The sequence below is a fragment of the Balaenoptera acutorostrata genome, chromosome 15 (genome assembly GCF_949987535.1).
Source record: "Balaenoptera acutorostrata chromosome 15, mBalAcu1.1, whole genome shotgun sequence".
Taxonomy (NCBI): domain Eukaryota; kingdom Metazoa; phylum Chordata; class Mammalia; order Artiodactyla; family Balaenopteridae; genus Balaenoptera; species Balaenoptera acutorostrata.
The window spans coordinates 7,238,530-7,253,831 of NC_080078.1; the positions used below are offsets into that span (position 1 = coordinate 7,238,530).

The window sequence follows — 15,302 nt, forward strand, 5'->3', positions numbered from 1 at the left end:
ACATCTTTGTCCAGAATTTTATTCTGTCTACTACAGGGAGCAAATGGACAAGGTGGAGAAGCGCTGAGAAACGACTTTGGGAAATTTGTTCTGGACAGTATGTCAGGGAAGTAAGACGTCGAGGAGGCTTCTGACCCCAAGTCCAGGCTCCTGAGAACCCACCAAGTCAGACTCAGGGAGGTAAGGAGGAGGCAGTTTCATCTTGGAACCCAGGAGCATCCCAAGCCATAAACTAAGAAGCCTTCACTTCCCAGCATCTGAGGAGCAGGCTAGGACCTCTCACGCCATATTGGGAGCAAGAGAGGACCAGGAGCCTGAGAGGGAGACCCTAGGATTTACGCAGCTGATGGGAAGAACAAGGGCCATAGCCTCCTGAGACCGTGATTAAAGGTAAAGTGGTGCCAGCAGCACCTGTAATTCCCTGCTCTCCTGCAGCTTCCGCCTCAGTGGACAACGATTGGCCAAAGGGGACCCAGGAGGGGAGAGAGGTCCCAGGCTGGGCTAATATAATGGCTGTGTAATCACTGCAGTCTCACAGGGCTCTGTGCTCCAAATGGGGCCCTGTGCTTGGGGGTTAGTGCTCTGCGGTCTCTATCTTGAAATTCTTAATGATTTCACCTCTGAACTTATGTTTTGGAAGTGCAGCCCGATGAGACAGTGGAGCATGTGCTGGGGGTCCTGCCTCCCCTGGATGGGTTCTCACCTGTTGGCTCCCTGCCCCCACCCAACCACAGCTGCCACCCTCCTTCCCCAGTAGGGACCTGGGCGCAGGCACATGGAGGGTCCAGGTCTGGGTCTGGGTCAGGGTTGGGCACATGTGCTATCTGTAGCAAGTCATGGGGCAGAACCCTGCGTGCCTATGGGGATCTGCCCCAGAGTATTTCCTTGTCTCAGGGATCTGGACATTAAATAACAACTTAAAAACCACCATGAAAGGTTGAGAGACTGTGGAAGAAAGAAAAAAGCTTTGTTCTTGCTTTTAAAAAAAAATTTTTTTTTTTTGGCTGCGCCTTATAACATGCGGGATCTTAGTTCCATGGCCCGGGATTGAACCCACGCCCCCTGAACTGGGAGCGCAAAGTCTTAAGCACTGGACCACCAGGGAAATCTTGCTTTTTGAACAAGAGGCCTCACATTTTCATTTCGTACCAGGCCTTGCAAATTATGTAGCCGTCCCTGGTCCCAGGAGAAGGTACAGAGCCAGCCCCCCCACCCGTGGTGGTCTTTGGAGAAGGGCCCTCCTTATTTCCTCAGGCAGTTTCCTTAGCTCCTTAGGTAAAAGGAACAGCTCTTTTCCCCATGGAGACAGCATTCCCACTTGCATCCTCTCTGGCCCCTTCTGCCCAACCCTTCCCTAGCTCTCAAGGGAGGGATGACTGGGTGAGGTGAGGGTGAGGAAGACGCATAAAAGTGCCTGTAAACAACAGATGCCACAGGTGGTTTATTGAGGTTCAAACCCCAGCCCCTCCCGCTGCAGGACACGGGTTGGCCATAAAGTTATGGTCCCAGCGGATCTTTCCCACCAAGAAGGCTGGGCAGGTCCCAGGGCCTAGGAAACCTTCCAGAGTGGTCTCTAGCTGTAGTGGGGGGGACCCTGCTCCTGCAGAGGAAGGGGCTGTGATTGAGAGAGCAGATGCCGCTCCCTGATTAGCTGACAGTATGACCATCCCATTATGGAAGGCACTGCTCACCTACTCCTACGTTGCAGGGCCTGGGGTGTGTGGGTGTCTGCGTTGGCGTCATTGCTGCGGCCCTTGGAGGTACGGTAAGGGCTAAAAATGAGTCAGCAACGGGAGATGGTGCACAGGCATCTCGGTCACCCAGAAATCACCCGAGAGGAGAGCAGGCGCTCTTGGCAGGGGGCAGGGGCATGTGCCCCGCCCCCACCAGCCCACGGGCCTCAGAAGTTGTTATCGATGTTCCAGACGTCCCCGCTCAGCGCGTTGGCTGCCCCCTGCAGCGTCCAGGTGAGCAGGGCCAGCTGGCGCCGGAAGCGGCTCTCCTGGAAGCCCAGGCCCCGCGCCACCTGGGCCTCCTCCCCAAGGGCCCCGGGGCCACTCGAGCGCAGCAGCCGCACGTGGTCCAGCAGGGCACCCAGCGTGTGGTCTCCGCGACCCAGGAAGATGTGGCGGAACGGTGAGTCGGCCGCCGACACGTACTGGGACAGGAAGTAGAACTCCACCTGCGCCGAGAAGGGGATCAGGTTGGAGCCCGAACAGCAATTCCAGACCAACCTTGGGGCCTCCTGCGCGCTTAATAAATATTGTTGAGCAGCTTGTTTAAGTCCCACCTCCCTTCGGCTACCCAATCAGGAATGGTCGTCCTGTGACGTCATCAGTAGTCAGGTAGGATGCGTCCTCCCACTGTGTTTTGGGTTGGATCCCTTTCTTTCTACCCCTTGAGCTTCCAAGCCTGCATCTTTCTTCCTCACGCATTCACTTCCCCGCCCAAAGCCTCAAAGGACCGTGTATCGTCCTGCTGTTCCTCACCTCCCCATACCCCAGTCATTCCTGCTCGCCTGCGTGAATGCCCACAACCCAGAGTCAAACGACAAGGGGACAGGCCAGCCCTAATGAAGTGCCTGGCTCTGAGTCCTCACCCTCTTGACTCAGATGCTGTCGGTCTCTCCTGAGATGGCCGCGCTCCTAGCCCAGTTCTCCCACCTCTCCGGTTCCTTCTGCTCCCACCTGTGGGCAGCCCCAGGGTTCGACCTCTACTTTCTCCTCTTCTCATTACCTACAATCCAATGGTTTTCAACACTGGCTGCACATTAGAATCACTTGAGGAAGATTTTTAAATTACCATTGCATGGGTGCCACCCCAGCAGAATCAGAATCTCTAGGGGTGGTCTCACACACTCATGTCTTCTTAAGTCCTCCACCTTTCACTCAGAGAGCTCATCCACGCCCCTGGCTTCAACTGGGACCTCATGGGGACAATTGCCAAGTCTACTCCACAAATCATCGCCTGGAATCCTGTCCCCCAGTCTGCTGGATCTCCCCACTGGGGTAGGGGGTACCCAGCCACAGCCTCACACACATGTGGACACCAACTTCTTCCAAAACCTGACCTGCGCACCCAATTTCCCTCATGAGCACCATGGCATAACCCAGGTGCCAGGCTCTCAACCTCAAAGGTGAATAAGAGTTGGGTGGACACAGGGTCAGACTTTGGTTTCCAGTTTCTCTTTGGGGTCAGACTGCCTGGTCCTTAATTTCAGCTTCACCACTTACTGTGTGATTTTGAATAAGCCACTTAGCCTCTCTGAGCCTCAGTTACTGTGTACAATACTAGCAAACTCACAGGATTTGGAAGAGTCCTATGGGAGAAAGTGAAGTAAAGCCTTAGCACATGATAGCCCTCAATAAATGGCAGCTGCTATTATTATTCTCCTCCTCTTCCCTCAACACCCAGTCTGTCCATTTTTCCTTCCAAATGTCTCACATCAGTTCAATCCCCTCATCCACCCAGAGCTCAGCTATCACTAACTTCGTTCCCTCTTCAAGCCATTTACACTCTGGCCAAGTACTTCCTAAAATTCCACTTTGCCCACATCACCGGCCTGCTCAAAAACCTTCCAAATTTCCTTGATGCCCAGACCCCCAAAACCCAAACATCCTTTTTTTTTTGCCTTGACGTGTGGCATGCGGGGATCTTAGTTCCCTGACCAGGGATCGAACCCGTGCCCCCTGCAGTGGAAGCGAGGAGTCTTGACCACTGGACCACCAGGGAAGTCCCAGAACCCAAACTTCTTATACTGGCATTCAAGTCTCCCCATAGTTGATCCCTAACCCACTCCCCTCCGCTCCTCCACAGGGCTTCTGTTCTGGCTCTGCTGGTCTACACACTACTCCCAAGGAAAGCCAGGCCTGTTTCACTGCCATGCCCTTATTCTTGGTGTCTCCATCCTGAAACATGCTCTTTTTGCACCAGCCCAAGTTCTGTCTGTTCCTCAAGACCCACATTATAGTCTAAAGCAGGGGTCAGCAAACATTTTTTGGAAAAAGCCAGATCGTAACTATTTTAGGCTTTGCAGGCCACACTGTTTCTGTTGCAACTACTCAACTTTGCTGCTGTAGCACACACGCAGCCACACACAATAGGAAAATCAACAAGCATGGCTGTGTTAAAATAAAACTTCATTTATGAAAACAGGTGGCAAGCCAAATTTGGCCTGCTGGCTAGTTTACCAACCCCTGGTTTAGAACCACAAAGTTCCCTGGGTCTGACCCAGCCCTGTTTGAGGTTCTGAAGCCCTGCATCTTTTACTCTCCAGCCCTGAGTCTGAATCGTGTCCCTTACACACAGATGCCCTTTATCCCTTGGGGGGCACGTTGCAACTTCAGGGGTAGGGTGAGGGGGGGTGTCTTTTTTGTGTCTGTAGAGTCTGGCACAGCGGGGGTTAAAGCAAGATCTGTGAATGAGAATGAATCGCCCATTCCAGGAGAAAGGAGCCAGGACCAAAGAGCAAGATGGGTGGGTTTGCGAACAGAAAGACGGTATGAGTGATGCCAAGTGAAACAGGCAGGGACACAACAGGAAAAAGGAGGAGGGAGAAAGAACAAGACCTTGCAAGGGCCAGACATATCATCCCCAAACCGCGCATGTGTACACTGCGGGGTCCCGGTTCACCCCACACTCACTGAGGATGGCCCTGCTTATCATTTTGCCCTATAGACTTTTCCCCTCGCCTACAGTCCCTACCCACCCATTTCCAGAGATCAAAGGGCTGCAGGGTTGAGTTCTTGGAGTAAGGAAATGGAAGGAAGAGGATGGGTTGGAACTGGAGCTGGGGTGCAGGTTGCAAAGTATTCAAAGCTAAGCAGGAGGGAATAATAATCCTGTATAACTTTCACATGACACCTCCTCCAAGCAGCCTTTCTGGGTTTCATCCATCTCACCAGAAGTAAGAGAGCTCTCTACGCTCTGAATTGTTTACACCATTTGCACCTCCCAAGCCATAATCCTGTGCCTCTTAGACCTTGGACCACCGTGGACATGCTTCTTCTCTCCAGAAGGGAGAGGAGGCGGTGGGGAACCGGAGGGGGCGCGGTTGTCCCAGTTCTGCCATGCGGTGGCCGGGCGACTGTGGCTAAGGGGCTGACCCTCCCTGTCTCATCACTTTGCGGGCCCGCCTCTGTGGTCCCTCCAGCTTGGCGGGTCTGTGAGCAAAGCACTGTGAGTCCAGGACTGGGAACACCCCGAGGACAGGGACAAATGAAAGCGGAACGAGGGGAGGACAGCGCACTGGCGCAGGGCCGAGAGGAGGGGCCCCACGCCGCCGGAAGAAGGCGGGGCGGCGCCGCCGGCGGCGGCCGGGCTGGGCGGGGCCTCACCCGCATAATGCGCACGTTGTACATGCGCGTCAGTCTCTCGTCGCTCTCCTCCGAGCTGTAGATCTCCTTCCGCAGTTTCTCGGCCGCCCGGATGTAGTCCCCCCGCGCCGAGTACACCCACTGGAGGGTCAGCCCGCGGGCCTGAGGGCGAAGGCGCGGGCTGGGGCCGGCGGCAGGGGCCATGACCCTGGCCTAGGGTGGGGGTCCAGGTGCTGGGGGACGGAGCTGGGACCCCGGGCCTGGCAGGAGTGGGGAGGTATAGGGGGACAGAACGCTGGGGGCAGAATGAAGGGAGAGAGAAGACCTGTGCGGTTGGGCGGGTACCAGCTGGGTCCTAGGGGCTTAGTGACTGGGGCAGGAGTAAAGGGGCCAGGTTGCCAGAGGGGACCTAGACCAAGGGGAGAGGGGCCAGATCCCCTGGCCCGGGCAGCACTTTAATGGGATATAGCACCCCCCACCGCCAGAAGCCGGGAGCAGGTTTGGCGTCTTGGACCTTGAGGTCCCCAGAGAACTCATTGAGGCTGCCGATGTGCCTGAGGACCACATCCCCATAGCGGCCGAAGTCGAGGGGCAGCAGGTGATCGTGGCTGAGCCGGATGAGGAGCTGCCCGGCGAGCTGGGCCACAGCCTGGGCCACGGCAGGCAGGCGGCCCCGCAGTACCCTGTGCAGGTTCTCATAGGTGTCGTCCTTCGTGTGCAGGAACGGGTACACCGGGCCATCCTGCCGGGACAGGGCGGAGGCTGGCGCGAGGGCACGGTGCGAACAGGCCCAGGGGCTGCTGCTCTGGGGCGGGGCCCGGAAGTCTCACCTCCATGAAGGAGAACTCAACGGCAGGGACCCCCGCGAAGGCCGTGAAGGAATAGGCACTGCTGTCCATGGGTAGCGGCCGGATCCTGGGGATGGGCAGGTGGGAGCGCTGTGTGGGTTCAGGCTCTCCCCACATATCCCCCCCAGCTCTCTTCCCTCCCCTCCCTGCCCAGCTTACACCTCAGCTTCCCAGCTGTGATTGTTGAACACCACCTGCTCGAAGAGGGTCTGGCCACTGCGGTTAGGAGAGTCCACCTGGGGGCAGGGTGGGGGGCACCAGTCAGGCTCTGGCGGCCACCAGCTTCCCTTCATCCCCCGCTCCTGGCCGGGCTCTTGCCTGCTTTAGGATGTTCTCGATGAGGCTGATCAGAAGGGGGCTGGTCTTGGCGTGGAACTTGTCATCCCCTGCGGAGAGGGATGCCGGGCTCAAGGCTTGGCCCGGAGGGCAGGGTGCACCAGAGGGGGCCCAGGTGGTGGCACTGCCCCCGCTCACCCAGCACTGCGTTGTCCAGGCTCACATAGACTACGGCTTTGAGGTGCAGCACGCTGAGGTAGCCCTGTGGGTGAGGGGTGTGGAGTATGAAATCCCCCTGCCTCTCCCCACTGCCTGACTACCTGCCCAGGACCCCAGGTTACCTCCAGCCACTCCATGGAGCCCACACTCCCAAAGTCACCACCATCCCAGCTGATGAAGAGAAGACTTCTGCGGGGCCGGAAGCCTGGGGGCAGTGGGGGTGGGAGGGGAAGGAGGGAGGATGGGCTTGGCTGGGGGCCAGGCAAAGACCCACCTCTTTGTCTTCCTCTGTCCTGGTCCCCTGGGGTCTCTCCTTCCCTCCCATCAAGCCCCCATCCCAGCCCATCTCACCTGGGTCTACCCTGACTCAGCTGTATCAGTGAGGGGGATTGCTTCCATAGCGAATCTCCTGCTTAATCTTCACTCAGACATGGACTATTAGTACTTTCATGTTTAAATGAGGAAATGGAGGTGAAGTGACTTGCCCAGGGCCACACAGCCAGGACGTGGAGGAGCCAGGTTTGGAGCCCAGGTCTCAGTGGCCACCCTCCAGCCTGTGCTCCTAACTGCCTCTCTGCCCTGTCTTAGCTCAGACCACAGCCCCAGCTGCCCGGCCCAGGCCCAGGCCCTGACCTTACCATTGCTCACCATGGAGGAAAAGGTCCGCACCAGCTCCAGCAGTATGGCGGTCCCCACAGCGGACTTGGCTGCTCCTGGGCCCCATGCATCCCTCTGGGCCCCAATGACAACATAGTGATCTGGGGGAGGGGATGTTGGGGCCCACCTCTTACATGGGCAGAACCCAGAGGCTTCTCCCTCGACCCTGGGAGGATCCATTTCTCCAGGACCCTCACATCTCTGCAGCCCCTGCCCTGCAATCCCTGCTGCCCCTAAAGAGAGTTCCTCTCCTCCCCTTGGCCCTTCCTGGGTGGGCTGCTCTTTCATCACGTTGCCTGGGGTCATTCTGGGCTCCATTACCTCCCTGATTGGGGTGCCCCTCTGTTCACCAGGTCCTGACAGGTTTTAAATCTCTCTCTAACCCTTCCCACTCCCACCCCCACCACCAGCGTCCTCATCGGCGCCTCATCACAGCCCTCCCTGTGCCTCTTCCTTCAGTGCTTCTAGGTACCACACTCTTTGGCTCAGGAACCCACTTTGGTTCCCCACTGTTATCCACAACAAGTTATGCTTGAAAGGCTCATCTATCTAGTCTGACCTCCCTTTCATGCTGTAACATCACCCAACTTATGCTTGCTCACCTCTGGTGCTAGGGACCTCACTACTGTGCAGAACTGCCCATTCTGTCTCTGGACAGCTTCAACCGTGAGATCTCCTCACTGCCACCCCCCTCAGTCCCAGCCCATCCCCAACTTGCCAGCCTCCCCCCCTGCTAACCCCAGCTCCCCCGCTGCAGGGTGTGGGTGATGCTGGATAAGCAAGCACACCTGGCTCTGAGCGGCCCTCGATGCAGCCAAAGATGTTGCTGATGGGGGTGGAGGCCCTGTGGTTGTTGACCCCTAGGTGCAGGCCTGGCCCAGGGCCCAGGCGATAAGGGGAGACTGGGAGGTGCCCCTGCCATTCCTGGGGGGCCACAGGGCCTTCAAGCTTCCTGGGGAAGGGGTAGAGCAGAAAGGGTTAGAAGTGGCAGAGAGTCCGAGGCTATAGAAGAGCCCAAAGCCCCCACTTCACTCTTTCTATCCCTCCCACTCTCTGGCTCCAGCTCTCTGCATCTGTACTCTGCCTGCGGGGCCGGTGCAGCCAGGGCTGCCTTGGACAGTTGTGCAGGTTGTGTCCTGCTCAAGAGTGCCCAGCAGAGGTGGGTGTGATATCCAGCTGGAGCTCCACTCACCAAATGGCAGGAGGCCGTGCCCACCCAGAAGAAACACCTTGTTCTAGTTCACCCAAAGGCACGTTATGGGCTAGCTGCAGCCTACCTCTCCCTGCCTCCTCCCCTCCTGGTCCCCACGTGGCCCCCACCTCAGTAGGAGGGAGGCAGTGTCCGCGCTGATGGGCTGGGCTGGGATGATAGGGAGGCCTGAGGACTGGACCGGAGGGAACTGGGTTTGATTGAAGGAAGGGAAGCCAGGTGTGTAGGGGTCTCCCGTTCCCAGGTGCACCTGTGGGGAGAGGGTTGCCCACGCTGAAACTGTGAGCCGGGCTCCCCAGAATAGGGCGCCAGCCTCATCCTAGGCAGGCTGTGCAGCCCTGGGACCACAGGAAGGCACTACTGGCTCCCCGAGACTCACATGTCCATACACAGCCCGGTGGCTGGACAGGCTGAGCTTGTGTGGGCCCTGGGAGAAGTCTGCCGGGTCCGGGTATATGAGCACTCCTTGGGCCCCAAAGTCCTGGGCACTGGCCACCTGGGGAAGGGAGGTGGCTAAAGGACCCCTTCTCCCAGAGAAAACGGATTTATAAAGGCTGAAGGAGCAAGTAAAAGTGGAACGGCACGGCCTCCGATCTGCAGCTGTGGATCCACAGAGAGGCGGTGGGCACCCCCTGGACCTCGCCTTCTGCCCTCCCGCAGTGCCTCGGCAGCCCCCAAACCTCACTGTACCCCACATTCCCTCCTGTTTCTGTTCCCCCACCCCAACCTCCTGATTTTGTTCCCTGCCAACAGTTTCTTACGACCCATTTGGTTCTTCCCTTTCTCTCTCTGACCGCCTCCTAGACGCTGCCTATTTGCCGCCATCCGATCCCCGGACTCCCCAGCCGACACCCTCCCCGCTCCGCCCCAACCCGCACCCAGGGACCCTCACCTTCTGGGCAAAGTTGATCACCCCCAAGCGCACCAGCAGGAGGCGCCCCTTCGGCTCCACGCCCCGGGCCCGCAGGTCCTGCAGGTCCTCCGGCCGCCCGTAGTGGGCGTACACCAGCTCTCCCTGCGGAGGGGAGGATGGGAAGGACGGTGAGGCGCGTCCCTGCTCCACCGCCGGGGAAAGGGCGCGCTGCCCCATCCTGGGGACCGGCACGAGGCGCTCACCGTGGCGTTGCCCGTGGCGCTGTAGGGGCAGTAAACGTCCGGGTCCTCCAGTGGCAGCTGCTCCCCGTGCTTCCCGGCGGCATCCACCCAGTGGAGGGCGTTGGGGTGAGCCCTGAGGAGCGGGGGTGGTGAGCGGCCCAACCACAGGCCGCCCACCCCTCCTCGCCCCCCACCCCCACCCCCTGCACTCACGGGTCTGGGAACTGCAGCCCCACGTAGTGTGTGTCCATCCACACGTGGTCCAGCTTCTGGCGCAAGAGCAGTGCGCGGAGGTCCCGAACCAGGGCTGCCATCCCGGCCGAGCCGGCTACCCTTTCCCGAAGGCTGGTTTGCCTGCGCAGGGAGAGGGGCATTGGGGTGCGGGAGGAGAGAGGGGCAGGGACTTCTGGGTACCTGGAGGAGAGGGCGGGAGTGGGGGAAGGATGCCAGAGGTGTGGGGTGGCCCCAGCCCCAGGCAGTGAGGAGCTCTTAAGGCTCTCCTGCCATCACTACCAGGGTTATGCTGGAGGGTCTCCAGGGCCTCCTTCTGCTTAAACCTCAGCTTCTGATAGCCAGGGGTCCTGTCCACCACCCCTTAGGTTCTTCACAGGTCAGGCCAAAGTCACCAATCTACCTACTGTCCCCTCCACACATACACACACTGGCCTGTGCTTTGCCCCAGGCATGAAAACACTTTTCTTCCAAAGGGCTATCTGGGCAGAGGTGAGGGGCCCTGCATCTCTCTCATCCTCCAGCTGGGCCTAATGGAGACACTTTACACCAAGGTTGATGGTGGAATCTGGGGTCACTTGTCTGGTTGGAGACCTCACCTTGTCTTCTTCCATAGTCACCACCTAACTAGCCAGCCTGCTGTCCCTGGAACTCTCCCTGATCTTCCATCTCACCTGTGCCAGCATGGCCCCTGCATGGCCTCGCTCTCAACCAGCTCCACCTGTGCTCTTTCCATGGCAAACAAACTTCCCCCCTCAGCATCATCACCGAATACCCCTTCTACCTTTTTTTTTTTTTTTAAAGATTGATTGATTGATTGATTGATTGATTGCTATGTTGGGTCCTCGCCTCTGCGCCAGGGCCCTCCCCAGCCGCGGCAAGTGGAGGCCACTCCTCATCGCGGTGCGCGGGCCTCCCACCATCGCGCCCCCTCCCGCCGCGGAGCACAGGCTCCAGACGCGCAGGCTCAGCAGCCGTGGTTCACGGGCCCAGCTGCTCCACGGCACGCGGGATCCCCCCAGACCAGGGCTCGAACCCGCGTCCCCTGCATTAGCAGGCAGATTCCCAACCACTGCGCCACCAGGGAAGCACCCCCCCCTTCTACCTTTTGCCTTGGCAGAAACCTGGCTGTCCCTTGGGAGGCCAGGTCTCCTTCGGGACATGTGAAAAAGGCAGCTCAGGCTCACATACCACCCAGGCCCAGAGAGGAGGTGTGCTTCTGGCTCCTCTGTTCACATTTCTGACCATGAAACTCTCTTCCTTCAAAGTCCGTGCCATCCAGCAGTCCCACCCTCTGTCCTTCCTCACTGCTGTTATCGTCTAGCCAATTGGTCACTTATCCACTTTCAGTGAAGACTTTGGCATCTGGCCAGCCACTTCCCTGGCCACATCCTGGATCTTGTCCCCAGAACTCCACCTCTGGAATACTGATCCAATTTACTGAACACCTACTAAGCGCTAGGCATGGTGGTAGGTGCTGGAGACTCCAAGATAAATAGGACACAGTTTATCATGTAAATCTTAAAAGTTCCAGAATCTCACTCTCTGACCGGAGCTTTTCAGGTTGGAACTCACTCCCTTAGGCTCACTATAACTGTTCTTCAACCCCATGGAGCACGCCACACTGTCCAATTTCTCCACGTCTATCAGCTCCTCCCTGGTTTCCCTTCCTTCCCCATCCAACCTAGAGTCATACATCACCTCATTGCCCGCTCCCTCTCACTGCTCCCGTCTTGCCTCCCTGCCCTTTGATGGCATCCACGGTGCCACACCCCACCTCCCTAGATCTGTCAAACCATCCACTTGCTCAGGCTGTACCCAGACTACTAAGTGTTGCTCAACGGAAAAAAAAAAACAACAACAAAAAACACCATGCATGTAGGGACTTCCCTGGTGGCGCAGTGGTTGGGAATCCGCCTGCCAATGCAAGGGACATGGGTTCAAGCCCTGGTCCAGGAGGATCCCACATGCCGCAGAGCAACTGAGCCCATGCGCCACAGCTACTGAGCCCACATGGCACAACTACTGAAGCCCATGTGCCTAGAGCCCGTGCTCCACAACAAGAGAAGCCACTGCAATGAGAAGCCTGCGCACCACAACGAAGAGTAGCCCCCACTCGCTGCAACTAGAGAAAGCCCGCGCGCAGCAACGAAGACCCAACGCAGCCAAAAATTAATTAATTAATTAATTAAAAAACCAAACCAAAACAAAAAAAATGCATGTTGTTGATGCCACAGATTCAAGCAAAATGGATCCAGCAGTGTATCAACAAATAATAATACACTTCGATCAAGTTTATGTTCATCTCATGAAGACAAGGAAATCTGTTAATACAAATGACTACATAAACGTTAAAGAAGAAAAATCATGTGATCATCTCAATACATTCTGGAAAAATATTTGAAAAAAAAATTGATTCTTGTTCCTCCTTTCCTGATCATTAAAAAAAAAGAAAAAGTCTCAGTAAGTTAGGAATAGAAGGAAACTTCCTTAATTTGCTTTTAAAAACCTCACTGGGGGAATTCCCTGGCGGTCACTGCTGAGAGCCCGGGTTCAAAAAAAAAAAGCGACAATGACAACGTATTAGAAAAACATTCCTATGAAAGTTAGGAACTAGGCAAGGATATTTGCTATCTCATTACCTAAATTCATGTCTTCTCCAATGCAATAAGAAATGAAAAAGACATAAAAAATATATGCATTGGAAAAGAAGCTATGCATCTCTCACTAAATATAGACTATATAATTTTCTACTTAGGAAACCCAGGAAAATCCACTGAAAAAATGATTCCTGACCTCTTCTCTGGACCTACCCGGGCAGCTCCGTCCCAGTAGGAAAAGGTGACCTCAGCAGGACAAAAGAAACGCTGGCCTGCTCACGCTGGGCTGGCAGACCCCACAGATTGGGGGATGGTCTTTGCCCACAAATGCATTTGCTTCTTTTTCTGATTCCCTAAGTCCCCCCTTCTCAGAGCCCCCCAGAGCTCCCCACTGCCACGGGTCAAAATCCAAGCTCCTCAATGTGGCACTCAAGACTTTTCTGGGTCTGTCCCACTTCATATGTGGATGCTGGACCCCTCTGTGCTCATTCAGTCAGCTCCCTCAGCTTCCAACTGTGTCATCTGCTGCCCTCCCTCCCCTCAGCTCCAAACGCCTGCTATCCTTCCCAGGACCACTGAACAGGGAGGCCAGGGCAGCAGGTGGAAGGACTCAGGGTCCCGGGTGAAGAGGAAGGGAGGCTGAGTCTGAGGGCCTGGAATGGGACCGGCTGATCCTCACCTGATGGTATCTTCCAGACGCCCCTCCCCCAGGTGCCGCAGAAACATGGCCTGGAGGTCGCTCCAGTACAATGTGCCCTGGTGGGAGTCCGGGCCCAGCTCATGGTTCACGTCCTCGCTGACCACCATCACGTCATCCCCACATGCCTGGCAGGACCCCCGGAAGACCACGTAGCCCAGGAGGAAGGCTGGTGGGTGGCAAGATGGAGAGTCTCCTTGTGCCCCTCTCTGGACCCCAGATCTCCCCCCCAGCCCAGACCCTCCACTGGGGGTGGGGATGACTCTCACCCCCAGTGAAGATCAGTAGGGCTGTCAGGACCAGGTAGGGGGCGGCTCTTCGTCCTGCTGCTGCCCAGAGTCTGGGGTTTTGCCGAGCTGGTCGAGAGCCCAGGGGCTCGGGGCCCCTCAGCTCCATGGGGAAGAAGTGGGCCGGTAGCTCGGTCCCCTCCTCCCTTTCTTCCTCTTCCTCCTCCAGGGGCCCCTGCTGGGTGCCCTCCACACGCTTGTAGATGGTCTGAGAGGGTCCTGGGGACAACCTTTGCTGTAGGGGCGTGGTGGACATGAAATCGGGGAAGGAGGCCTGGAGGATGGGGAGGAATCTGGCAATAACAGGGTCAGTGACTTTGGGGTGCCGTGAGCGCAAGGCAGGGGAGAGGGTCCCAAGAGGCAGGCTGAAGGGGAGAGTAGGAGGTGGGAAGGGGAGGGGCCAGCCTTGGGGTTTGGGAGGGGACTGAGGACCTGGAGAGAAGGCCTAAGGGTCTCCCAACCCCACTCTATCTTACCGCTCTCTGGAGTAGACCCCAAAGCCGCTCCATGCTCGTGCCCCCTCCTGAGCCCTGCAGTCTGTCCCCCACCCCCAGTGATAAACCGTTTGTGGGAGCCCCAAGAGGCCCCTTATCAGCCCTGGCAGGCAGCCTGAGCCCAGGCCCTTCTCTGCCTCCCCCCGTCCCAGGGTGGGGGCACAGTCCGGGCTTCAGGTCAGCCTTCCAGACACGGCTCCCAGCCCAGGCTAGAGGATGAGGGGCTGTGCCCTCCCCTGCCAATCCCTCCGCAGTCCCACTCCTGCCCTCTTCTTGCAAAACAATCAATTTTTTGGCCTTGGGGCAGACTTTGGCCTCTAGTTCCCGTCAAGGCTGGGGGAGGAGGGCTGATGGCTGGGGAAGGCGGAGATATGGATGCCCCCTCCAGCCTCCTGCTTCCTCCCCTCCCAATGTCCTTGGGGACCCCTTCGTAAGCTCCCCACCATGAACACCTCTGCCCCTTCCTCATCTGGCTTGCAGGCTCCCCAATACCCAAGCCCTGTAACACATTAGCTGCCCTCCCAGTGGAATCCCTAGCTGAAGGGGCCACAGTGGTGTGACCTGGGGTTTGGCCTGGCCATGTGGGTGTCTGTCCCATTGGAATCAGGCTGCAAGGGGGGTCCAGGCTCCTGCTGGCTGCTGGGGAGGGAGGTGCATGGGTGGGAGCACATGGTCAGGCAGGACCGGTGAATGCTCCAGGATGGGGATCCTGCCTGGAGTCAGGGATCTGTGGGTCAAGGCCCACCAGGCATCAGTGGAAAGAGTCCTGGCCAAGGCATGGGCAGAGCTGGGTAACGTTGGACAAGTCATGGTCCTCCCTGGGCACCTGCGCCTCTTTGGTTACCAAAGGACTTGGACCACACGGATTTCTATCTCTTTGGGGTCTGGGGACCTCAGAACACAGGCACAAACTACTAAGTTTTACCTACAGTTTCAGGCAGGGGGCAAGGAGCTCTGGAATGGAAGGGCTCAAGGGCCCGGTGTCGGGGTCTTCCTGGGAGACCTCAGTTCCTACCCAAGTTGGGAGACAAGTTCTGAGCTGCTGGGGCGTACCGGTGCCACATTCCCTGTCCCACTCTTGTCACCGCCTAGCGCCCCGGAAAAGACAGCGCAGTCCCGTCTCACCTGAGCTGTGGGTCCAGGGGTGCTTAAGTGCGGCCTCCCGGGAGGCCCGAGGCCCCGCCCACCCAAGGTCCCACCTCCGGCCCCGCCTCTGGGGCGGCTCCTCGGCTCCGCCCCGCCCCTACCGCCGCATCCTCTCTCCTGCTCCCACTTCCCGCGGTAGCTCAGCTCCTCGCTGGGAGCCTAATTGAGCGACTTTCCCGGGTTCTCGCTGCGTGATCCTCCCTGGATTGCGGCCCCTTTGAAACCTG

The 15,302-nt window shown here is 57.7% G+C and overlaps 1 protein-coding gene across 3 annotated transcripts; it reads right to left on the bottom strand.

The window, feature by feature from the left end:
* Positions 1 to 1,426: 1,426 nt before the first annotated feature.
* TFR2 (transferrin receptor 2) lies at positions 1,427 to 14,964 on the bottom strand. Of its 3 annotated transcripts, none has more exons than XM_057529365.1 (19): positions 14,945 to 14,964; positions 13,418 to 13,670; positions 13,131 to 13,317; positions 9,834 to 9,974; positions 9,642 to 9,753; positions 9,418 to 9,540; positions 8,905 to 9,021; positions 8,636 to 8,775; positions 8,104 to 8,267; positions 7,297 to 7,416; positions 6,781 to 6,863; positions 6,638 to 6,701; positions 6,482 to 6,549; positions 6,323 to 6,399; positions 6,146 to 6,230; positions 5,830 to 6,057; positions 5,337 to 5,477; positions 2,600 to 2,736; positions 1,427 to 2,182 (listed from the first exon to the last, which is right to left on the bottom strand). In XM_057529365.1, the coding sequence occupies exons 2-19, from the start codon at positions 13,542 to 13,544 to the stop codon at positions 1,936 to 1,938; spliced, it is 2,361 nt and encodes a 786-aa protein (XP_057385348.1). In that variant the 5' UTR covers positions 13,545 to 13,670; positions 14,945 to 14,964; the 3' UTR covers positions 1,427 to 1,935. The 3 variants fall into 3 exon arrangements, with proteins under 3 accessions (XP_057385348.1, XP_007186686.1, XP_007186687.1); XM_007186624.2 differs by lacking the exon at positions 14,945 to 14,964 and adding an exon at positions 13,912 to 13,969; XM_007186625.2 differs by lacking the exons at positions 2,600 to 2,736; positions 14,945 to 14,964 and adding an exon at positions 13,912 to 13,969.
* Positions 14,965 to 15,302: the final 338 nt, after the last annotated feature.